Here is a 26,531-nt window from a genome sequence, read left to right as displayed (position 1 = left end):
TGTAAAGCCTGATATTGTTGGCAATGGCAGGAAGCAAGTTGCAAATACCATGTTCTGTATGCAACATGTAGTCTAAAGATGGAACTTAATGTGGTACTACTGCAAAATTGTGGCTCAGGCTAAGGATGCTAATGGCTGTTTCATCAAGCCTTCTAGATGAAAGGTTTACAACAACTTGAAATGGCTGATTCTGTGGCTGAGAAAAAAATCTAAGCAGACTGTTATATTTCTTAATGCTTCTCATTTATTTTTAGAAATTATTTATGGGCTAATGAGTTCAAACCAGCATATAAGTCTAAATAGTTGATTATTATTAGTATTATTATTATACCTCCAGGGACTCAAAAACTCATTGGTGGAAGCCATACATCACTCACATGTATGGCTGTCATACATTTTCTTAAATTCATTCACACTAAATCCACTCACTACTTCAACAAGCAAACTGCTCCACTCACTCACAGCTCTATGAAGGAAAATTCTGGCTCTTACCCTTTCTTAACTGCACACAAGCTTAATGTCCATGGATGCCCCCCCCCTTGTCTTCTCCCCACCTTCCTCATAATGAAAATTTTATCAACCAATAGCCTATAACTCCTTCTCAAAAGTTTATAGATCGCTATTGCATCAACCCTCTTTATTCTGTCTGCTAGTGTCTGCAGTACACCTCAATCTATCCTCATAATCTGCATTCCATAATCCTGATGTCATATCCTTTGCAGCCTTTCCACAGCTTCTTCATCCCTCTGGAACACAGGACACCAAATCTGCACACAGTAGTCATATCAAGACTTTGTAGAGAGGCAAAATGACTCCCATATCCTTACATGTCAGTGGTTGTATCAACATTGCAATTATCCTCTGATTGTATTTGCAATTTTTGTTATATGACCCCTTTTGAACTTCAACTTTCCATCCAACATAACTCCAAGATCTCTAGCCTTCTCAGCTACTCCAAGCATAATCCCACCAATATAATATCCTGTTGAATAGTGCATCACACCAAACTGCATAATTTTGCACTAACATTAAATTGACAACCATTATCATTTGCCCACACTTCAAGCCAATTTAAATCACCCTGTAAATGAGTTTAAACTTACCTCATCAGTTAATAATATCCATTTAATAATCCATCAATCCAAATCTTGTCCATTGGAGATAGGTTGAGTATCCCCCCCCCCAACCCATTAGGGATTTTAAACAATTTAATGCTAGCTTTCCATTCCTCTGCTGCATCCCTCTTAGCATTTTATGTCTGCAGGGACTGGCTTGTGTTAATAATTGGTGTTTTTTTATATAGATATATATAGGATATTCATATATATTATCTTAAATATTAATCCTACCATAGAGATGATCTCTGTTTCTAATAATTATTTTTTTTATTTCCGAGTGTACCTATATATTATTATATGCACAAGGGTTCACTCCAATTGGTGCAATGATCTTAACTCTTTCTTTCAGAATCCAAATAATCACTGACTCAAGACCAAATACAAAATAAACACAGTTAATAAAACAAAAACAATATATATACACTTCAAACAACTTTACATAACTAACTACAAATTAATTGGATCCAAGGCCTTTTTAAATTAAACTTACACTTAAGACTATACACTTTGTTTTCAAAATGACAAAATGTTCATAGCCAGTTTCTCTCTCTGTCAATGCCCTTTTCCGAAGATATATGACTCTATTCTTCATTTACACAGGATCCTTTTTCATCACTCATGTAGCACACATAAAATCTTCCTGACTTAATTCTGTCTCTTTTTAGTAGAAATAATAGTTAGATCCGGCATCCTTAATACAGATGAAACTTCTTAATCAGAGTTTTCTCGAAACTTCTTTTTGAACGTAAATAGCAAATTCTTCTTTTATTCGCTAAATGCTTATTAGCAGTCTTAACCAGTCTTAACTCTTCCAATACAGTTCTACAATTCCCTTTTCGGAATCTACTATAAATCTTTCAATTAGTGTTTCCTCCAATATTCCATTTAAAACGCATATAGCAATATTTCCCTTTTATTTATCCACATACTATTTCTACATTAAAAACTTAATAGTTCCACGATTCCTTTTTCAGAATATACTATTAATTTTCCTCCGACTGTCACATAAAAAAAACTTAAGTTCCTCCGAACCTAAATATCTGCCGGCCTGTGTTCTAAATTCCTTCTGAACGCTATCTTGTTTACTCTCCCGTTGCTTCGATACCGAACTGGTCAGCTGTCAATCACACATCAAACTTCTCGGCGAGCATGCGCACTCCTTCAAAATGGCAAGTAAGAAACTAGGTGTAATGGCTGGCACGTTGTCTCCGTTAGCAACAAAAGAGAATGTCTTCATAAAAACACAAAACTTAATATTTTCAATTACAATAAAATTCCTGTAAGTAATACAAATATCACATCCAGTAAGTACATCAATTTTTTAACTTCTTTACACATCACTTTTAACAAAACAATTTCAATTTCAATAGCGCCTCCATAGCACAATTGGAAGAACGATGGTACATTGTGCCCTTCGATTGGAATAGGCCTAAGCTTGATTCTCATCGCGACGGGAGGAATCTTTATCTGGACGATTTCAATCGAAGGTAAGTTAGCCAATCTCATACGGAGGTAGCAGGGTTTTTTTCTCCTGGAAACTTGGGTTTTTCATCCCGCATACAGACAAATCGGCCCTTCAGAACACACACAATTTACAGACAAAAAATACTAGTTGTGGTGGGCAGTAGATGGCATTGATGGAGATGATTCGTAGTAGAGGTTCGGTGTAGTGGTTGAGACAGTTGTAGGTATCCTCCCGCAATGAGTCTTTGGACTCCTTGGAGGTATCAGGAATAATAATAATAACGGGCATATCGCAAGTGCCGACAACGCGTGTTATGAAACTAAAACTAATAAACATTTTAACATAAACAATTCGTAAAAATATTCAGAATTTTAATTATGATTATTTTTACACTTGCATGTTTATGGGGGAAAAAAACTAGTTTCCATGAGGAAAAAACCCTGTCACCTCCATATGAGATTTCTAACTCACCTTGAACTGAAAGGCTCTGATAAAGGATGTTTGTTTGTATCCTAGACAGGATTCAAACAATAATACTAATGAAACAACAAGGGCATCAACAATACTGACCAAGCTATGAAAGAAGAACACATACTGTATGAAAGAGAGTTCTGTAATAATAAAGCCAAGGATTACCTTCTTCAATAATGAGAAGGGAATTTCAACTCTCTCTCTCTCTCTCTCTCTCTCTGGAAGGGAAGACAATAGAAAATGATTAGCATTTGAGTTCAACTATTCACATTCATTCAATGTTGCAGATGCTGCTTTGATAAGAATGCATTTAAAATCATATTATGTGATTCTAAATATTTCATAATGAATGATGTAAACAAGCTTTAATATTGCACTGAAAAGAAAATGTTATGGGCTGAATGAGAGGAAGAAGCAGCACTAAGGTTTAGAGAGAAGGGAGGGGGGGGGGGGAGAGAGAGAGAGAGAGAGAGAGAGAGATCTATAAACTTATTCCCCTTAATAGGAAATAGAATGTATTGTGCACTATAGATCTGCACCAGTATTCTTTTTTTGGAGGGAAGTGAGACATATACATAAGATTATATTGTTTGCATGAATTCAGAGTCTGGTTGCAAGAGGAAGTCCGACAATCAATCGATAACTTAATCCTTCAATGAATAATTTTGACAAAGAGAATGCTGTTAGAGAGTATGTCTGTAATCTAATGGCATTACTATAAAGAGATTTTGCCAATGATCTGAAAGAAGATTAAGTATTCACTCTTTCTGAGCCTTGGCATTTGTCAAGTTCGTTTAGTACAGAGGATATGTAGTTAAAGCAGCCACAGTGGCTGCTTTAACCACCTGGATTCCCATCCCTCTTTAGAATAATTTTTATATGAATATACTTTACCAGATCCATCTCTTCTCTGGATTCATCATAAGGAGCCAATCCTGTCAGAAGTTCTAGTAATACTACCCCATAACTGAATGTGTCCAGTTTTACAGATACATCACCTCTAAATGCTTCTAATGCCATATAAACAGATGTACCAAACACATTTGAAGTTACAGCTACTGTCTGTTTTGTTTCACTGGTTCCCACTCTGGCTAATCCAAAATCTCCAACCTTAGCTGTCATTTTTTCATCCAGTAATACATTTGCACTAATAAAAACAAAGAAAAATATACACCGTACTTAAGATATCAATGATGAAGTTTTGAAATAACACATAACATCAGCACTAGTTTTGACTTACTAAATCATTAATTTTTTAAATGATAAATGAATCACTTCTGAGAAAAGATATAAGAAAATTTAATGAAATGATGAACTTTCTGCTGGTTGTTAACATATTTGGATTTGGGTCGCTACATTTGATCAGTTATTAAATAAGTGGAGAATATTAAAATAATACCTGCATGATATTTTTCACATCCAAATATATCGTTTTATTTTTTATTTTTTATTAGACCAAGAGTTAACTGGTGGAGAGAATTTTTTCAGGATATTGGTTGGGCAATAATGACATGAAGTTATTCAGAGTTTTTGCTTAAGCAACAGCTGTGAATATAAAGAATTACATCAATGAACAATCAGAATTTCACTCACAAATACTTTCATGCCTCATGCATTTTTCTTCTTCTCTAACTCTGTTTATCTAGTGCAGAGTGTCTTAATTTATATATTGTTTCACACCTTTATCATCTACCCATTCCTCTGTCCATATCTTTTAGAATCATCCATTATACTAAACATCAAAGATCTTCATTTTTCATTCAATCTACAAATATATTCATATAAAATTATATTTGATGTCCAAGTATATTCAAATAAAAAATTACATCAACCAAATTTAAAAGCATGAAAAATATATAAATCTCTCAAAAATATATAAAGATGGAGAGAGGCTGTGAGAGAGTTAATCAACTGAACTGCTTTCTTCTCCAACATTAATAATTTTTAAAGAGGTTTTAGGTATACCATCCCAAATATCAGAGCAGTATTCCAATATTGGGTGGATCTGAGATTTATATAGAGTAAGTAACTGAAAAGATGAAAAGAAACATCATCAGTAAAAGAGAATGCCAAGTTTTCTGGAAGTTTAGGATGCTATAGAAACAATGTGATTATGACAGGAAAATATAGAAATATTTAACTTTTTATCTTATGGATCTAAGAGCTGGGTTATATAACGCTTCATCAAAGACTGGAGACCTCTGATACGTGAGTTCTGAGAAAGATTAGTGGAGTGAACAAATGGCATCAATATCACATTAAAAATGAAGATATTAGGAAAGAACTGGTCATTGTTAGCATTCAGGAATGTGTTGGAAGAGGTAATCTTAAATGGAATGGGAGAGGAAAGATTAGCAAAACAAGTGTTCTTTGCCAGTTTGATAGGGAAAAGACCAAGATTCATATAGTAAAAATTGCCTTAAAAGACAGATATATAAGATCTGTCTTTTAAGATCTTATATATCTTGACAGATAACAGATTAATTTGGAAGAAAATTGTTGATCAGAAGTTAGTAATGGTGTGGTGCACCCAGGGGGATCAAGCTCCCTCCCACCCCCAAAGAAAAAGGGAAAAAAAAACACTAGAAAATTTTCCAAATATCTTTTCCTAAGTAAAATTCATTTTTTTATTTATGTTGTGCTGTGTCTTCTATTTCTATACTACTTATGAATTAGCGGTCACATAAGGTGGGAATACCCTATAGCTCTTGGGAATTATGGACGCTGAACGCACGGCGAATGAAGTAGTGCTTGGGCGGACAGAGCACTGGTTTGTCTGCCCAAGCCGAGCCAGAGGAGATCATGGGTATCATGTATCGGTGATCACTGCAGATGCTCATTCATAGGTCATATGCAATGCGTAGTGTGTATTAAATTCTGAGTGCGCCACTGCCATATCAAAATTATCCTATTCACCCTCCTCCTGAGGGTACATATCAGGAATTTGATGATGATGATGAAAATAGAAATAGCAATCGGTCTGAGAAGAGAGATTCAATCTTAAGTGTTAACTTCAGCATTGTCAAAGGTAAGGGGGAAAAGAACTAAGATCTACACTGCAAGAAAAAATACAAAACTGTGCTTGGGAAGCCCCTTCAGTGCTTCCAAAACACAGTTTGGAAGCACTGAAGGTGACGGGGCTATTGTATCACATTGAAGAATGGTAGAGATCAGCGTTTAGGTCACTTATTATAGAGGATCTTAAAGCTTCAGATATTTGAGCACTGCATGGCTTGTCATATGAGTGGAGAGTGCTGTCATATGAAACTGTGAAAAGGATTTGAGGTCAGTGAACACAGGTTGTTTATGTATGTGAGGAAGAAGGATGATGAAATAACAGAGTCTGAGAAACACCTGCATTAATAGGAAAATCTGAAGAGACAATACCTTACACTAATACACATAGTGAGCAACCTGAGAGAAAACCAGCAATTCAATTACAAAGAGAAAAAGGCAAATGCATTTCCAAGGCATTTGCCAAACCTAGCAAATGCCTTGGAAATGTCAAGTGCAACAGAAATACCTCCACATCTCGTCTAGCTTACTCAATGGAGTTGGAAAAAGGAACCCAGTTAGAGCTGTAGACATTGAAGTAACCAAGGAAGATGATTTCATTATTAGGAAATTTGGATTGCAGGAAATCAAGCTTCAAGGATAAGAAGTCAAAGAGGTCAGAATAATTTTCAGAAATGGGGGAATGCTAGAGATAGCAGATGAATGATACATAATGAGGCAAGGAAATCATTAACCACAGAAAGTCAAAAAGGGAAGATTTGAGATTAATATTTAGCAAAGAATATCATATTGCACAAAAGCACAAGTACCATCCTTGTGGTGGAAGGAATCATACCAGAAATAGTTTGGACAGTTAAGATTACCCATAGCTGTTGTGGCAGAATTTGAGGTTTGGTAAAAACAGAAGATAAGGATTGGATGTCTGCAGGTTGATGATGAACATCATTTAGATTGGTGTTTATACCACAAATGTTGGTAAAGTGGTGTGGCATTTTTGTATGTTTTTTTTTAGTTTTTTTTTTTTTTAATTTTGGAGGAGTTTATTTTTTACTAATTATATGAAGAGCCAAAGGCTTCAATTTGGCGACATTAAATTATTTAAGTTAAGGGATATTACATCCCATATTGTTTCATAGCAAGAAACTCAAAGAGTTTCATGCCGAATATAGAAACTATATAAAGTTCAGTGAGTCCAAGCGTAAGCAAATACCTGGATAGTGCAACATATAGTGCTTATGCTTGGACTCACTGAACTTTATATAGTTTCTATATTCGGCATGAAACTCTTTGAGTTTCTTATACGGCTATGAAACAATATGGGATGTAATATCCCTTAACTTAAATAATTTCACGTCGCTGAATTGAAGCCTTTGGCTCTTCATATAATTAGTAATTTATTAGGACACCTTCTTGGCAATTCTTATAGCAGGGTATGTAAGTTCTGTTTGCTACAAACTTGGTATTAACTAGGTCTACCTACTCACTGATGAGACCTCAATAAAGGTTGAAACCAGTCTGGGTAGTGACCTTCTTTCATAATGTAGAACAGTAATACAGCTCCTAGGAGCTGGGTTTCACATTATGAGTAAATATCAAGAACAGTGATCGGAGCTTGCTCCACCCTTGCTATGAGTTGCCTTAGTGTTGCGCTACCAAATGGGTTATGTGTTGCACTATCCAGGCATTTGCTTATGCTTGGACTCGCCAAATTTTATATAGTTTCTATATTTGGCATGACACTCTTGTTTCTTATTCAGCTATGAAACAATATGGGATGTAATATACCTTAACTTAAATAGTTTATTTTTTTATTTTAACTACAGTAACTCTACATTTATATAGGCTTAATGTCATGTTAATACTTCAAAGGTGAAGAGAGAAAAAGCAGAGTAACATACTGCAGAAAGGAAATAGACTCTTAGACATATTACTTGCAAAGAGAGCATCCAGCCTTCATGCCATAACGACCTCAACAGTGCTTTTCACATATGCTTATACTGTGCTTCCCCTCCAGGCAGAACCTAGCAGTGAGATTATGCACCAGCTGATTCAGGAATTCTAAATGCATTACCATCTGGTTCAGGCAGTTTGTGGAACAGCTCACTGCTCTATCTTGAAGATGGGGAAGGCTCTGGATCTCCACAGTATGTTTGGTATGCTCTTGATGGATACCACTTACACCAGCATGATGGAAAATTGAGGAAGTGGGGGAGGAAAATAGAGCCTCTGATTTGTGAACATGATAACAGCTACTTCAGTCTCCAAAAAACAAGGTAGAAATGTCAACTTCATTGTTTTACCAGACAATGAAGTAGGTCTAGTTGACATTTCTTTCAATGAGGATGGTATCCCATAGTGTGAATGTGCACTGATTTTTTTTGTGCTTTGTTTTTTGTTGTTGGCAGTCACTTGTGGATGAATATGAATGCCCTTCAAAACTGATCTACAAGTGAGTCTGAAGAAGGTGAAGCATGATTCATATAACCTTCCATAATGGCGATATGTTTAATGCATTAACTATCTTGAGAGATTCACCAGTAGTTTTTGAAGACAATCATACTCATTAGTGAGTATGAATCCCTGCTTACCTGTCATTTGATCATCTCTCCATCCCTGGTTCCAGCACTCTCAGATTTTTCTCTTTCCCTCTCTTTTACTGGTTTTCCTATTCCCTAATCTTCTATCATTCCCATAACTCTCTCTCACTCCTACTCTGATTCGCTTTACATTCATTGTTTCCAGTCACTTAATCTCTTCTTTCACACTTCTCAACTCATTCCAAGACATTCCACTTCCTGTTTCAGTGCCTCTGTCTCTCTCTCTCTGCAAACTACCAACTCTTGCTCGCCATTCATCATCCTAATTAACACCATCTTCGAAATCTTCACAATATTTCAACCTTACCATACTCCCTATTTTTATTTTTTCATTCACATTCTACTTGTTATCCTCATCCTCGATCATGCTACTCGTCTCTCTCGGTCAGTCCATTTCTGATGTAATGCTGCTGAGGTCCATTATACTAATGTTTAAATCACAAAGTTCTTATCATTTTCTACATTTTCTGCATATATGCACTCCCCGATCTCTCACATGCCACATATCTAAATGTCAGGATGCATACATGCTGCAAGCGCTGCATACCACAAAATCCCATAGTATGCTGCATAAAATGTAGTCCTTAAATGGGAGCCGGGTGGGTGGGTTCTTGGTGATAAGACATTGGCAAACTGAGCTGTGGCTGCCCCCATTATTTGAATACTGCACAAAGAATTAAGCACTAAGAACTACTACAAATTATACTAAAATATTACATTTAAATTTAATTGAAGGTTTAGTTGTTTGATTTTGGATAATTGAGAGATCCCTATATAATAAATGAAAAGTGCTGTTTTCCAAACATTTCTTTAAAAAAAGCATTTAGCTGGTCAAAGGTAAAATAATTTGACTACTAGATGCTTATTTTTGCTAGAGCCTGTGTAGCTCAGTGGATGTGGTGTTTGCACAGCACAGCGCTTGGCTGCACGAAGGAAAGCTTGATTTTGAGTCTAGTCAGTGACTAGAGGAAATTTTTCTAAGCCTTTTTTCGACCGGTTCCCGAGTTAGTCGATCTTTGGCACGGGCAAGTGGGTTTTTTCTCCTGGAAACTCGGGTTTTTCATCCCGTAAACTCAAGAAAATCGACCGTAGAACCCACATTATTTCAGACATTTAAAAAATACAAGTGTTAGGGTTAGGGACCACGAGATGGCAGCACCTGTAGAGCCATCTCTCTTCACTGCGTGCCGCTTAATTAGTGACAGCCTTGGACCAGCTATCTCTGATTGGGTACCAGTGGAGATTGAACTGCCCACTCAGTCTCCGAAAGTTAGATAGGGCTAAACGGCCTCGCCTACTCCCTGCACACACACGTTTTTTTTTTTTTTTTTGCTTTTTTTTTGCATCCTTCACCACACCTACTGGATAGCACAAATTATTCGTAAAGGCTCTCACAGAAAATTCAGTGGAGTACAAGTTGGGACATATAGAATTTCTACCAAAAAATTTAATAACCTGCTGTAATTTAAACATTTTTTGTGAAAAATTAGAAAGTCTCAAAAAAAAAAAAAAGGAAAAGAAAAATAGTTTTTGCTCTGCTGATTTTACTAATCAGTAGAACAAGAAAATCAATCGCAAACTTGGGCTGGCAGGTAAATGCAAATATGAATATAGCAGATGTGAATCTTCACAGTTTTCAAGAATACCAAATTTTTATCACATTATCAATACAATAAAATTAAATGAAATATGAACAAGAGCTTTAGTACATGAAAGCCTTAAATTGCTTATTTTACTCTTCTTTTTAATTCAAAAGGAATACAATTCCACCTATAATGTCTCCATTTGCTATTTCCCCATTCACTCTCATAACATACCCACTGTTTGAAAGCAAAGACCATGCACCGTGGAATACAGTACAACTCAGAGAATATGTATAAAGAGAGGTGAACATAATTCACTACTGAGCTATAGACAAGTTACCCATTTTGTTCTTGATGATATGGTCTGGATGATGCAAGCACTACATCCATCTGGCTTGGTCAGTCTCGCAAACAGAACAATTATGTTATTATTATTATATAGAGACATTAATGAAGCAAAAAAGAACAAAAATTGGATGAATTAAAATTGTGGGATTTCCTAAGTCATAACGCAAATGAATTAAAATGATTCAGCTAACCTAACCAACTGAGAATTGAATATATTATATTTATAAAATTCTTATTATATGGGCATCTCTATGCAAAGGCCCATTGTGAAGAGGCCCACACTAACCACTGTTTTCACAATTTCTCAGTCATTCACTGACAGAACACTCAAAACACTTCTAGCAATCCATTCTATTCATTCACCATTCTTTCCAAGAAAAAAAATCTAGACCTCCTCCCTTCTCCCTTGCTAACCCCACTCTTACACAATTTCTGGAAGGCTGTCCCATCATTCTCTCTCTCTCATCCAGTCATGTATTGGAAACTTTCCCTAGCATCTCTTCTATACAACCAGTTTAGTAACTTACATCTTTCTATCATATTTCCTCTTCTCCACCTAGCAGCCAAACTTTGTAAGCCCACAAACAACTTCAATCTATTTTTACAGGAAGACCCCACAGACCAGTCACCATTTTGATCACTTGCTTCTGACTCCTCTCTAACTCTCACATCCCCATGAAACCCAAGCAATCAAATTTGTGAACAACAGTTCAGATGTGGCTGTATCGAAGCTTTTCTTAACATCTGCCCCTGCTTGTCAGTAAGTTTCTTAACATCCAAGTAATTCTTTGAACTATATCATCCACTTGTGATATGCTCTCTGAACTTCAACTCTCCATCCACTATCATCCCAAATCCCTAGTCCCATCAATATACTGAGGTGATGAAATTCAATGTAATAACTTACAATATTTGGCTGGCCTGGTTGGCCAAGTGGTTAGCATATCCACTCTCCAGCCAAAAGATAATGATAATAATTTTGGTTAGTTAGTTGGTGGATTGATTGGTGACAATGGAGAGTTGTGGAGTAGGTGCCCTCGCTCAATATGAGTCTTTGGACTCCCTGGAGGTGTGACGTAATAATAATAATACTAATATATTCAGCCTAAAGTACATAGCTTTACACTTTGCCACAGTGAACTGGCTTATATCAATCTATCAGTTTATTTAGATCATCCTGCAAAATTTCTACATCAGCTTTATCATGTGTTACTCCCCCCCCCTTCCGAGTTCGGAATCAATAGCAGGCCAGTTTGGCTGAGTGATATACCCACTATCCAATCAACAGGTTGTAATCCCACCATAGGCATGGATGTTTGTGAATGTCCTTAAATGGGAAATGAATTTCATTACCTATCCTGCCTACTGAAGTCCTAAAGTGGGTTGAAATAAGTTCCACATCTGTCTCTCAAGCAGGGCTTCCAGATTATGCAAACAAATAAAATAAAATAATTTAAATTATTATAACATAAATAAAAATGGAAAATAATAATAAAAAAGTAATAAATAACAAATATAAATATAAAAATATAAATAATAACAATAAATAAATAATAAATAACAAGCTCCAATTCAACATCAAAAGAACTGAAGAAAGACAAAATCAATATAAGGAGTATTAATAGAAAGGAAACCAAACTTGTAGAAGAATTGGAGAATGTACCATGTGGACATAATTAGCATTACTGAGACAAATAAGACAAAAACATGTGGGATCTTACTAAATAATAAGTATAGGATGTTATTTTCAGGAAATAATAATCAAGGAAAGGAAGGAGTAGCAATAGCATTCAATACCAAAGATGATAATGAAGATAGAAAACATGAAGATAAACTTTTTGATTGTTTGGGCAGACTTCAAAATGGGGAAATGGACAATGAAACTTATTTGTGTTTATGGTCCCACAGAAGGTTCTTCTAAAGAAGAAGTGGAGGAATCTTTTGAGTCATTAGAATAGGCAACTGACATAAAGAAAATGGTCCTTGTTGGAGATCTGGACAGCAGAGTAGGAAATTAATTCCACCAGGCATATAGGAACATTTTGGGAAAATTTGGAGAAAAGAGTATAGCTAATAATAATGGTATTTACAGAACTTCTGCTCAAGACACAGACTAGTCATCACTAACACCACGTTTCAACATAAACATGTGCATAAGTTCACATGGAGAGAAGATACGAGAAATAAGAAAAGCCTCATTTGAAAATGGATATCACATTGGAAAGAACAATATGTAAGAAAGTTTTAAAAAGAATTAAAGTTAAGCAGCTTTCCCAGGTAAATTGTAAACTCGACTATACAAACATTATCAGCATCAAACTCTGAAGAAGACATTGATTGATTCATCTAGGAAGATATGTGGTGAAGTTGTCTGCAAAGAGTAAAAAAATAAGAACACCATGATAGACACTAGAAGTTAAAGAAGCAGTCCTAGAAAAGAAAAAAGTACACTAAAAGTTCTTAGCAAATAAGTTGGCAGATGCTCTAAAAGAATACAGAGAAAAATGGAAAAGAGCTAAGCTATGTGTAAAAGTAGCTAAACAAATGTCATGGGAAGACTTTGGTAAGAGTATGGAAAATAAATATTAGGAAGGTAGCAAAATGTTCTGGAGACTATTGAACCTTAGAAATGGAGGAAAAAGTACTGTAAAAGGAATCAATGATGATAAAGGCAACATGAAAACTGAAGATAAGGCTATCCTAGATGTCTGGAGTAATTATTTTGAATATTTGAATTATATTAAACGAACCAAGTAGTGACAGAACCATACTAGCAAATTTTCAAGCGGAATGCATAGCAAAACTTCAGATAGAAAAAGCAATCAAAAAGTTAAATTTGGAAAGACAGCTGAAGTAGATGATATTCAATCATAAATGCCTAAGTATGGAGGTATAAAAGTTCTGCAGTGGCTACTCTGCATAATTCAGACGGCCTTGTCAGAAGGTCAAATTCCCAATGATTGGAGTAGAGTTCTCATATTACCCATCTATAAAAAAAAAAAAAAAAAGGAATAAAGCTCAATGTGAGAATTACAGAGGAATTTCTCTATTAAGCTTTCCAGTTAAGATTTATGCAAGCATACTTGAAAAGAGATTGAGAAAGATTATGGAAGAGAAACTTGAAGAACAAGCTAGGTTCAGGCCAAACAAAGGTTGTCAAGATCAGCTTTTCACTTCAAGACCAATAGTTGAGAAATCATGAGAATAAGACAAGGATCTGTATTTAAGTTTTGTAGATTTGGAAAAGGCATACGCCAAGGTGCCCAGAGAAAAGCTTTTCAAGACACTACAATTATATGTAATGGATAGAATATTATACAGAGCAATACATAGTCTATATTTAAGTTGTCAGTTAGCAATTAGAATTGAAGGAAATATAGGAAGATGGTTTGATGTAAAATCAGGGATAAGAGAAGGATGCGCATTATCTGCAGTCTTATTCATCATCTATATGGATCATATTAAGAAAGAATGTGACAGCATTAGGCCTGATATTAGAATTGGAGATGTCAAACTTAGATCTTTGCTTTATGCAGATGATGTTGTACTCCTAAACACATCTAGTGCAAGTCTCTAGAATTCTCTAACTAAAATGAATAACAGCTGTAACAAATTTGGCATGAAAATCAGCAATAAAAAACAACAACAACAACAACCAAAACTGTGAAAATAGGCAGGAGTATGGAAAACTTCAGCTGCATTCTGAATGGAAATCCTATAGAACAAGTAAAATATTTCAGCTATTTAGGTACAGTTTTTTTAGTGAAGATGGCAGATCAAATCTAGAAATAGACAACAGAATAAGCAATAATGGTATGGTGAGTAGCCAGCTAAATAAATTTATGTGGAATAAGAGAGAAATGAGCCAAAACACCAAACTAACAGTATACAAGACAGTGTTCAAACCAGTTTTAAATTATGGATCTGAGAGTTGGGTTAGAAATAAAACACTTGATCAAAGACTAGAGATCACAGATATGAGAGTTCTGAGAAAAATTTGAGGCGTGAACCTATGGCATCAATGGAAGAATCATATTAAAAATGAAAATATTAGAAAGAAACTTGACATTATTAGCTTAAGGAAGTTTTTTCACTTGGCTATGCTACTAATTATATATTGAGTTTTATTTTTTATCCAAGTATATGGTACTTATACCACCTTTACCATGAGTTTCCCCAGTCCTGAAAGTACTTCAGGCACAAACTTTGGTTTGCACACACTTGGATAAAGGATAAAACCCAATATATAATTAGTGACATTATTATCATTCAAGAATATGTCAGCAGAGCTAATCTAAGGTGGTATGGTCACATAAATAGAATGGGTGAGGAAAGGTTAGCAAATGGCTAACCTTTCCTCACCAAGACCAATCATTCCACCAAGAGCAAAATCTAGGTGGAATGATTCAATCAGAAGTGCCTTAGAAGCACAAAATGTCAGATATGACATTATTGGAATGCTCACAAGTAATAGATTGATTTGGAAGAAAATTGTTGATAGGAGATTAATAATAATGCAAATTTAATCATGTAGTCTGTCATAATAACCTGAACACCTCCTCATGTAAATTTGATATGTACCCCTTGCTTAGGGGTACATATCAAATTTACATGATCTTGAACAGGTGAGGATCACATTAAAAAAAAAACAAAAAAAAAAAACATCATTCTCAATGTCAATAATATATAGCAGGCAGCGCAAATACAGAGTCTTGTGGCACGCACCATTGGTCACTCTCATACCCTCATGTTTGTTCATTAGCTACCTTCTTATTCATATCAATGGCATCATGTCCACCCCCATTTACTGGAAAATTTAATTATTATACATAGTATACACTAAATAATTCATTTCACAACTATATAATGACAGCATTTAAAAGCATCTATCTTCCTATTAGTCAGCCTTATCCATTACCACTACAGCTTTTCCTTTATCTGCTTTCAAAATAGATATATGGTTCTTTTGTCTTAATGAAAATAGTGCACGGGTTTCAGCACTAGATAAATTACATGGAGGCAATTTGCTTTTAAAGAGTAAAATAGCAACTTCGAAGTGTAGTTTATTAGCATCTTCACTTGAAAGTCCTGAGAGATTGCGTTCAATGTTTTGCAAACAAATCAAGATATGAAATGGATTTAGGTACCAAAGCAAAATCATGACCTTTAGCCAACACACTAGTTTCAGCATCAGACAATGGGCATCCAGAAATATTCACAACCCATTTATTAGTAGGAGTGTTGTCAGAAGTAATTTTTTGCTTACAGTATAATGATTCATATTGTTGCATCAGTCTGTAGGAATGACTTTTATATGAGTGGGCTAAAATTGTTTAGAAACATGTAGAATGACATCCAGTAATTCGTCATCCAGAGTAGCTGAAATCCTTCTTTCAAGATCTAAAATAGACTGAATATTAGTTGCTATATCTTTTTAAGTCGCTCAAACTAGGTTTCATATCAAGGAAAAACTTGTGCAAATATAAATTGTGTGAGCTCAAGGCAACCAAATAATTTCTCTAAATCTAGCAAATGTAGGAATAACTTTGTATTGTGACATTTTTTGAGAAAGGCAATCTGAGAACAAAGCTTACCTTATAAAACCGATAATTTTTCTAACTTGCCTGTTAGTTTAGTGAATTCTTTCCCAGCAACTGTTTTTAATTAGTAAACTGATTGTTGTACGTGCCTTGTATTCCTGCTTCTTTGATTTGCTTGTTTCTACACACTGATGATGTACTGTAATTTTCAGTATGAAATATCTGTACTTTCATATCATTAAAGTTAATTACTATGGTTATCGTGTAATTTGTTTGTTTATAGTTAAGCCAGAGGTACCTTTAAAGATTGGACTCATTGTTTATGTTGAAGTAATACAATATATAAATTATAACATACAATTTCTGTAACTACATGTTTTATAGAAACATGTGGTAGATATAATAATACTGTAAAAAACAGTTTAACACATGTAAGAGAAATCGTTCATACATACATACATATATATATGTATTGTTTTTGTTTAATTAATTTATTTATTTTTATTTACACAACTATACCTGGTTCCAACTTTAATGGTGTTTTCTCCTGTTCACTCAGATGCAACTGAGACATGATAAAGCAGCAGCTTTGAAGAATTTCTCTTGCTCCATAAGAGCAATTCTTCAAAAGCTGCTGCTTTATTAACTGGACAGGTCATCAAAGGAGAGGAAGTTGAATATGAGAAAAGACTGGCATTAAGATCCAAAGAAAATCCTAGAGAATTTTTTAGCTATGTGGCCAGTAGGAAGAGAAATGATCGTGGAAGAATGACATTGTGTGATAAAAATAGGAATAGAGTGACTGATGCAGAGGACATAGTGAGTTGTTCAATGAACACTTTATTGGAGCATTTCATCCTGGAAAAGTAAGTTTGAATACTAGAGGATTAGGGCAGGTTAGAGGTTTAAAGGTGTAAGAGAGGAGTGTGTTACAAATATTGAGTATGCTGGATGTCAGTAAAGCTGTGGAACTCAATGTTATTTCACCACGATTTTGAGAGAATGTGCTAAAGAACTGACAGCTCCATTGACCTGGCTTTACAATGAAAGTCTGGCTATGGGAAAGGTATCCAAGGAATGGAAGGAAGGTAAGATAGTGCCATTGCATAAGGGTGGTAGCAGACTGGAAGTGTCTAATTATAGGCCAGTTTGTGTTTCATCAGTAGTTGTTAAGATCTTGGAGAAATTAGTGAGGGACCGTATACAGCTTTGGGCAGATGAGAGTAATGCTATCTGTGAGAGTGAACATGGATTTGTTAAGGGGTGCTCTTGCTTTAGTAATATGATTGCCTTTTATAATAAAGTTACAAGTGCAGCTGATGAGGGAAAGGCATATACTGCCATTTTTTTGGATTTTGCAAAGGCATTTGACAAGGTGCCATGTGATAAGCTGATATTTAAGTTGCAGCACATGGTTTAGATGTTGGGTTAGTCAACTGCGTTAAGGATTGGCTGTCTAATAGGTATGAGAGAGTTGTGTAGGGTAGGGCAATATCAAGGAGCTAGAAGGTTACAAGTGGAATCCCACAGGGCTCAGTACTGGGGCCTGTATTGTTTAACCTTTATATCAATGACATTGTCAATGGATTGCAGGGGGATAGTCAGTTGTTTGCATATGATGTGAAGCTGGGAAGGGTTATTAGTAATAGTGCAGATGCAGCAGCCCTGCAAGAGAATTTGAATAAAGTAGACAGATGGGCAAATGAATGGGAGGTGTCGGTTTAATGCAGTAAAATGTAAAGTCTTGAAGTTTGTGATACATCAATGGGAGGCTGCATACTCAATTGGAGGAGCTGTACTGGAGGAAGTAGGGGACACAAGAGATCTGGGGATGATGATGATTGATAGAAAACTGAAATTCAGGGAACATATTGCAAAAGTGGGGAAGGTAACCCAGAGGATTGTGGCAATAATGAGAAGGATGCTGACCTGCAGAGATAAAAGAGTTATCATTCCATTGTATAAGACCCTGATCAGACCACACTTAGCTACTGTTCTCAAATTTGGTCCCCAGGATTTGAAGGGGATAAATTAACTGTGGAAGGCACAGAGGAAGATAATAAAGATGGTTTCAGGACTGTACAATGTTAGTTATGAGGACTGGCACTGAGGGAATGTTACTGCAGAGTTTGGTAGATAGAAGGAGAGGTGATATGATTGAGACTTTTAAAACTGTTAAGAGGTAGTTACAGGGTTGACACAGGGGAGTTCTTTTGCTTGGTGGAACAACAGGAAGAGGAGATGACAAGGGGCCATCCCTGGAAGTTACAAAGGGAAGCTGTGAGGAAGAGGGTGAGGAGTGGTTTCTTTGCACGGAGGGTGGTTGAACAGTGGAATTCAGTGTCTGATAGAGTGGTGAGAGCAAGAACGGTCAATGAGTTCAAGGAGTGGTATGATAGATTTTGTGTTTTCTATGAAGGACTTCCCACAATGAGTTTTTTGACTACATGGAGGCCTGAATAATAAGAATAATAGGTAAAATCCACCAATGGGTGGATATGAATAAGATACTCTATGGTGGGTGGCATGACTTTATAAAAGGCAGATTCTGCCTCAGTAATTTACTCACATCTTATAATAGAGTGACAGCAGAATTAGATAAGTGAAATGGCTACATCATGATACTGCTTGGAGCAAATGGGAATGGATATGAAGGCTGTAGCACAGATAAGGGGGTGGCTAACAGACAGACACCAAAGAGTATTAATTGGTGGAGTGGAATCTAGGAGAATGGGGTGACTAATGAAGTACCTCAGGGTTTCAGTACTAAGGCCATCTCTCTTTAATTTGCATGTCAATGATACAGGGAAAGATTTAAGGGGAGTGGGTATTGAGTTGTTTGCTGATGATGCAAAACTGGGGTGAGGCAATAGTTGATAAGGTAATGTAGATATCCTGCAGAATGATTTCAATAAATTAACATTGTGGATAAAGGATAATGACTGTCAATCTGATGTTGCTAAATGTAAGGTTATGGGTCAAAAAGGTTTGGAATGAAAAGGTTGCTTACTGTGTATCACATTCTAGTAGTAAGACTTATACGTTGGTTAGACATAACTGGTAATTAGTTTATGGAATTAACAACGCATATAAAGTATATTAATTAAAGGTAACTTTAATGAATAACTTCTATATTTCGGCAATGTCACATTGCCATCTTCGGGAACATAAAGATATGGTATGTGCACTCAGGAACTAACACAAAGCAAATGAGGAAGAAAGCAAGAAACTAATATTGAGAAATAATAATAATACTAATTCTTCCTCATTTGCTTTGTGTTAGTTCCTGAGTGCACATACCATATCTTTATGTTCCCGAAGATGGCAATGTGACATTGCCAAAATATAGAAGTTATTCATTAAAGTTACCTTTAATTAATATACTTTATATGCGTTGTTAATTCCGTAAACTAATTACCAGTTATTGTATCACATTGAAGATGATACACACTGAAGGAAACTGATAATCTCAAGTATCTGGGGATAATGTGGAGTAGAGAGTTGAAGTTCAGAAGGTATATTGCAAAAGTTGATAAAAGAGGTCAAAGAAAGAATTACTTGGATGTTGAAAAGCATGCTAAAGTAAAGATAGGGAGGTTATCATCCCTCTTCATAAGGCTATGATTTTTCTGCATCTTGACTACTGTGCACAGATTTGGTCACATCAGTTTCTTGGGGATCAGGAGGTGGTGGACAGGATTCAGATGCGAGTGACCAAGCTGGTGAAGGGTCTGTGGAATGCTCCCTATGAGGATATATTTAGTGTATGGGTTGCAAAATTTAGTTAACATGTGGAAAAGAGTTAATAATCATGAGAGAACCAGGAGTCAGCACTGGAATTTGTGTGTGGTTGGTAAGAGTGTACAGACTAGATAGTTTGCATGGAGAGTGGTGAATGAGCAGAATGGATTACCAGATTTAGTTGTGAGTTCTCTGACAATGAATGAGTTTAAGGAGAGGTATAATAGGTTTTTGTGTTTATAAAAGTTTGTGTGGATTTCCAGACTCCATGGAGATACACATATAATAATAATAATAATCCTGTTATTGATAACTTAATAAAAAGGGAATTATGCAGCCACAAGCTTACTTTTTTGTGGCTATTTTTTATTTTATTTTTTATTTGTGACTATTTTAGGCTATTTTTGTGGCCACTAGAAAAAAAAAATTGAGAACCACTGCTCTAGGCCCTGATGCTACCTATATAAATGCTACCAATATAAACTTATTTGTGTTTACAAATTAATATGATATAAATCAGAAAACTAAGACTACTATAACTGAATATATACAGACTGGTCTAAATTATATTAAAATGCTCATTCATTAAACAGACTAAGATCAGTCCTTGGATCATGCTATTCTGTTCGACCTATACATTAAATATATTGGGAAGGACCTGACAGGAGATGTTCAACTGTTTGTTGATGCAAAGATAGATATGGCAATTAGGAATGTTACTGAGATACAGCACTTACAAATAATTTAAAATGGCTGGAACTGTAGGCAAATGGCAATGGTTATCAGTTCAATGTAAATGAGTGTATAAAAAAGAAAGTATAAAGAGAGTGCACTTTAACTTGATGAGATTTCCAACAGCATGTTATATGGTTGGGATTATGCTTGGAGAAACTGATGAGGCTGATCTTGTATTTATGGTGGATAGAAATTTGAGGTTCAAATTGCAAAAGTTGCAAATACAGCAACTGAGGGGATAACTACAATACTGAAATGAACATTGACAAGTAAGGATAAGGAAGTCATTTCACCTCTTTACTAGGCCCTGATACAAGAGGACCTAAAATCATGTGTGCAGATTTAGTCTCCTTGAATCCAATGTGAAAAATAAGCTGTGGAAAGGGTGCTATTGGGATTATGTTGAAGTTATAAAATGCAGATTATGAGGAATTAAGAGTATGTTAACTGCAGACACTGGTAAACAGGAGAAAGCAGGATGATAGAAGTCTATAAACTTGTGAAAGGTTGTTGTTGGATATCAGTTGATGAAATTTTTCATTATGCTTAAAGTGGGAAGAGGACCAGAGGATATCTGTGAAAGTTAAGTTTATAACCACCCGTCCTGGTTGGCCGAGTGGTTAGCGTATCTGCTCTCCAGCCAAAAGGCTGCAGGTTCAAATCCTGCTGTGGACATGGATGTTTGTGATCGTCTGTGAAAATACTAGTGGTGGTGGTCGGCAGTAGATGGCGTTGGTGTATATGATGAAGGTAGTTGTGGTTGGTGGAGTAGTGGAGACAGAGAGTTATAGGGTAGGTGCCTCCCTCGATGAATCTTTGGACTCTCTGGAGGTGTTACATAATAATAATAATAATAATAATATATGGTTAAGAAAGAGATAATAGCTAGATTTTTCTCTCACATAGAAGCAAATAAGTGGAATTGAAGTAGCGAGTGCAACTATGTGTATGAGTTTAAAAGAAGGTATGACAGCTGTATGGATGATGTACGGCTTCCCTTGAGGAGTCCTTGACCTCCTCCCCCACCCTCGGGAGATCTGTGATGATGATAATAATAATATCAAAATCAATGATTATTTCTAACTACTCCAGATATAAAAATTATTTTCAGCTTTCAACAATCTAATTTGCGTATTTTGACATTAGTCATTTTCCTTCTCTTTCTTTTTTTTTTTCAGTCATTTCTTTCTTTATTTATTTTTATTTGTTGATGTATGTGCACAAAACAGACAAATACACTTATTGCAAGTTGTTATTTAGGAAGTGTAACAAATTGAGTGCCTTTATAACAAGAAAAGCAGAAATACAACAACAAAAAAGATTTTTAAAATTAATTCACAATTAATTAAAAAATAGAACTTGCAACAGCTGATAAAATTTCAGTTTTATTGAAATTGCTTTCAATTAATTTTTTGATAAAGCTGCTCTAAATTCAGTTTTTGGTGAATTCCTTGCTTCAATGACTTACTGTTTCAATTATTGATTTATGGCAAGTTGCTTTTCAATGAACTGATTTTTTTTATTTTTTTTGATTGACTGTTGTTCAAGTAATTGTTTTTAATTAGTTGTTCTCTGATAAATTATGTTTTAGCTAATTGTTGTGTGATGAATTGTTTTCGGTGGGTTTTCTGCATACTATTCAAAAGAAAAGGCAACAATAACAAACTATCCACTATAACCAACTATTCCTGTAGTTTGTTCTAAGTAATGAGTAAGTAATGTATGCATTTCATTTGTGGTAAATAATACATTATTGCTCTCAGAAGTAATAGAAAAATTATTTTATAAATAATTAAAGCTAAAATATAGTAAATTACCTTTTGATGTCTCTATGTACTAAGGGCTCATTTCCATGAGTATGCAAATGGCATATCCCTCTTGCTGTGCCAATAGCAATTTCTATACGAGTTAGCCATAAAAGTGGTGCACTTTTATCCTATATTTATATGTATATACATATATATGTATATGTACATATATATATATATATATATATATATATATATATATATATATATATATATATATATAACAATTCTTGATATCTACACTAGGAGTAAATACACATAAACAAAAATATATATATATATATATATATTTATTTTATATTATATTAGGATATAAAATAATAATTATTTTATATCCTAATATACACACACACACACACACACACACTAAAATATATATATATATATATGAGGATATAAAATAATTATTACATCTCCTTAGAGTCTAGAACTCATTACAGAATTATGTTGATTTCCACATTACTAAAATTTATGCAGTAACAACAATTAATAAGAACTTTTGAACTTTTATTCAATAATGCTTAAATGAGGCCACCATACATTTATATATCTAGGAATAACATAGATTAAACTTGAGTAAATTCCTTTATAAGAGCCTCCATAATTCACTTGGTTTCAACAATGCACTTTGGTTGAAAAGATCTAGGTTTGAATTCCATCTGGGATGTGAAGAACCTTTATCAGAGCTTTTCAAGAGAAGGTATGAGACTGGCTGAAGGTAAATTAGCCAGTCTCATATAAAGTTTTTTTTTTCTCCAGGAGACTTGAGTTTTTCATCCTGCATACAGGCAAACTGGCCAGGAGAACACATGCAATTTACACAAAGCTTACTTATGGAGCCAACCACCTTATTCGAGTGGAAAGGCTTATGTTTCAGCAGTACATGTTAGTATTTTAATGATATTGATTACAACACAGAATGATAACAAAATAATTAATATTTATTAACTTATCAGCTGATGTTTCGCTAGCATTATATCCATCATCTTCAGAGCACAAGAAAAGTTTGTCACAGTACACGAAACAACAATTTGGTATAACAGTAGGACTAGTTTAAAAAAATTGTAATGGACAACACAAGGAACTAAAGTCCTAATTGGCACCATCTATGTTGGAAAAAGAGAGAAAACAAGTATCAATTAGATCTTAAAATGACTGTCTCCCAGATTATTGGTAAATTTATATAGTCATACTTGTTGAGATTTAGAGTACGTTTTAAAGTTGCTGTTTCTTCCAAAAGCAATCTCTCTGACTTATAATGACTTCTGTGTAGCATTTTTGTTTTCTTCCATTTGATCTTATATGAAGGAGTATCCAAGGCATGACTGTATAAATTGACCAAAAATCTTAGAGCCAGTCATTTTGAGATCTAATTGATACTTGTTTTTCTCTTTTTCCAACATATAATGCCACCAATTAGGGCTTTAATTCCTTGTGTTGTGTGTTACAAGATTTTTAAATTAGTCCTAATGTTATACCAAATTGTTGTTATTTCATCTACTGTGACAAACTGCTCTTCTGCTCTGAAGATGCTGGATATAATACCAGTGAAATATCAGTTAATAAGTTAATAAATATTAATTATTTTCCTATCATTCTGTGTTGTAATCAATACTATTAAAATAAGCTAACATAACCACCTTATTGTGGAATCATGGTTATGAAATCCAAGGATATCTTGAACAGTTATGAGTGTTTAAGGGCCTGTTATGAACAGTAGAAGATATTTCTTTCATAAACTTCATCTCTTGAAAGCAATCACTTCTAGTATTTAGTGGTCAGTATAATTTCGTCTCTTCTTTTTTTTTTTGCTGATGTCCTTTTTAACACAGAATTGAATATACTGGAGTTTAATAAATCCTATTTTTCTATGTGGTAGCTGTTATAAAAACATAATATGTCTATTACACATGTTCCTTTAAAATGTCTAGTTACTAAATGGGAGGAGTTTTTTGTAATGGTCAGTTCAACTTGGCCAAAAAATACTGGCATTGGTGAAACTCGTTGATAGAACGTGATATAGAAATTGAATGTAAGGGTTTAAGGAGGATAAAGAGAATGGGAATATTCTACCTTTCAAGTGGAAAAAGACCCAAGTATGACTTTCGGTGTGATCAGAAGAGTCTTTATATGGGCTCTTTCAAATGAGGATAAGTTAGCTGATCTCAAGTAGAGGCAGCAGGATTTTTTTCTCCCAGAAACTCAAGTTCATCCCACATACAGACAAATCAACCCTAGCACATATACATGCAATTTACAGGCAAAAATTATTGGCAGAAGATCGTACTGTATGTAGCTGAGGATTATGACATAGTGTGTAGATAGTGGCATCGTGTAGATGGAAGTTTAAAGTAGGGTGTAGAGCAGAGTGCCCTCCCATGATGAGTCCTAGGACTCCTTGGAGGTGTAACATAATAATACTATGATGGAAGAAGGGGTATTACTAATGATAGGTGAAGAAATGCAAACGACCAGAAAAAAGTAAAAATAAAAGTAAAATTTAAGGAGGATTTGAAGACTGAGGGATACACAGAGAGAGAGAGTTCATTTGAGGCTATCTATTGCAAGACAGAAGCCAACCCCTAAAAAATATCGTTGGCTGCTGTTATAAACTAGAAAGTGCTCAGAATATGTCACAGAAATAGGACAACTGGCAGGATCATCTACTAAGTGGAAGTCATTCACTTAGTAGATTCTTTCCTCTTCCAGACAATATCAAGAGCATTCTTAAGATGTTTCAAAAGCACTACCCTAAATGTAAGAATCCTATTCTAAGGCTGGGAAGATTAGGGATTTATAAAGTGTCAGGAGTTGTTCAGAAGAGAAACTATTTTGAATTTAAAAAAAAAAAAGAATACAGGAAAACTTCACTTAACACGATTAATTAATCCATCGATTAATGTGCACTAAGTTAAATCGCATTAAGCGACTACAATAAACAATAGGAATAATTATAATTCGTCCATCAGTTAGCGTATTTTTGAAAAAAAAATTACAGTATAAGCTATATTAGAGGATAAAATCAAAGTTAAAAATCAATTGCATAAATTTTTATACAATTCATTAATATTTAATATCTAAAGATTTGATTGGATTACTTTTTTTTAAAAAAAGTAAAGATGTTTGAATAGTGCTTGACTAGTCTGAATAGTATTGCCAACTATTGCAAATTGTATGACAATTTGCAATAGCTGGTGACTGTTTTATGAAGATTTTGGCAGACTTCGAAGCTTCATTCCATATCAGGATCAACATCAAACAAAATTTCCTTAGCTTGCTCAATGTGGAAAACTATCTCAAGTTCTTTTGCAGTTAGCTTCTTAGTTGTAATATTCTCTTCTTGTTCACACTCCTTATCTTCTTCTTCATATGCACATTGTTCTTCAAGTTAAAGGAAATCATTCTCACTTAACTGTTCAGAATGGGAATCAAAAAAGTTTCTCATATCTTCATTACCCAGTTCATTAAATCCAAATTCTTTTCCAATTGTGCTGATTTCTTAAATAATATTAAATCTTGAATATTGTGCATGATAAACTAACATAGGCCTTTATCCTTTAATCCTTTATAGTAAAACCAAGTTGAAAAACTTCCAATAACTATCTCTAATCCAGAGTATTTTAATACAAGGTGTGATACCTTTTGGCAACTTGTATATGAAAATATGACTTCTGCATTATTTCAACCTTAGCATCACCTCTGGGTCTGGCTCCCACTGACTAGACCTCAATAAAGGTCAAAACCGGTCTCGGTAATGACCCTTCCCATAATCCACAGCATTATACATACCCATAAGGATATGTGCTTTGCATTATGGGATACTAAGGCAAGTGATATGAAGTCATTAGCTTCTATATACAAGTTGCCCTGTCCTTGATTATATTTCAGGCACAATTGGATAAGTACCAGATCGACATAATAGGGGTGACTGAAACAAAAAAGACAAAAACTGGTGAGATCTTTCTGAGCAATAAATACAAAATGTTATATTCAGGCAATGACAATCAATGAAAAGAAGGCATAGCCATAGTATTCAACATTAAATATGAGTCTAATCTTCTTGAATGGCAGGCAGTCTCGAGTACAGTAATGTGGACAAATATCAGAATG

General features: G+C 34.8%; 1 protein-coding gene across 4 annotated transcripts in view; it reads right to left on the bottom strand.

Annotated features, from left to right (window-relative positions):
- LOC150100723 (interleukin-1 receptor-associated kinase 4-like) overlaps positions 1 to 26,531 on the bottom strand; it is a 206,311-nt gene that overhangs the window by 58,565 nt on the left and 121,215 nt on the right. For all 4 annotated transcript variants that reach the window (XM_090402006.1, XM_090402007.1, XM_090402008.1 and 1 more), the window contains 2 exons: positions 22,431 to 22,549; positions 3,949 to 4,201 (listed from right to left, as the gene is read on the bottom strand). In XM_090402006.1, coding sequence (XP_090258132.1) covers positions 3,949 to 4,201; positions 22,431 to 22,549 — 372 coding nt within the window. The remainder of the gene's footprint in view (positions 1 to 3,948; positions 4,202 to 22,430; positions 22,550 to 26,531) is intronic.

This window comes from Typopeltis vanoorti, chromosome 12 (genome assembly GCF_054136105.1).
Source record: "Typopeltis vanoorti isolate ZY-2024b chromosome 12, IOZ_Tvanoo_1.0, whole genome shotgun sequence".
Taxonomy (NCBI): domain Eukaryota; kingdom Metazoa; phylum Arthropoda; class Arachnida; order Uropygi; family Thelyphonidae; genus Typopeltis; species Typopeltis vanoorti.
The sequence above is the reverse complement of the archived record's forward strand: the minus strand, read 5'-3'. Positions and strand labels throughout refer to the sequence as shown.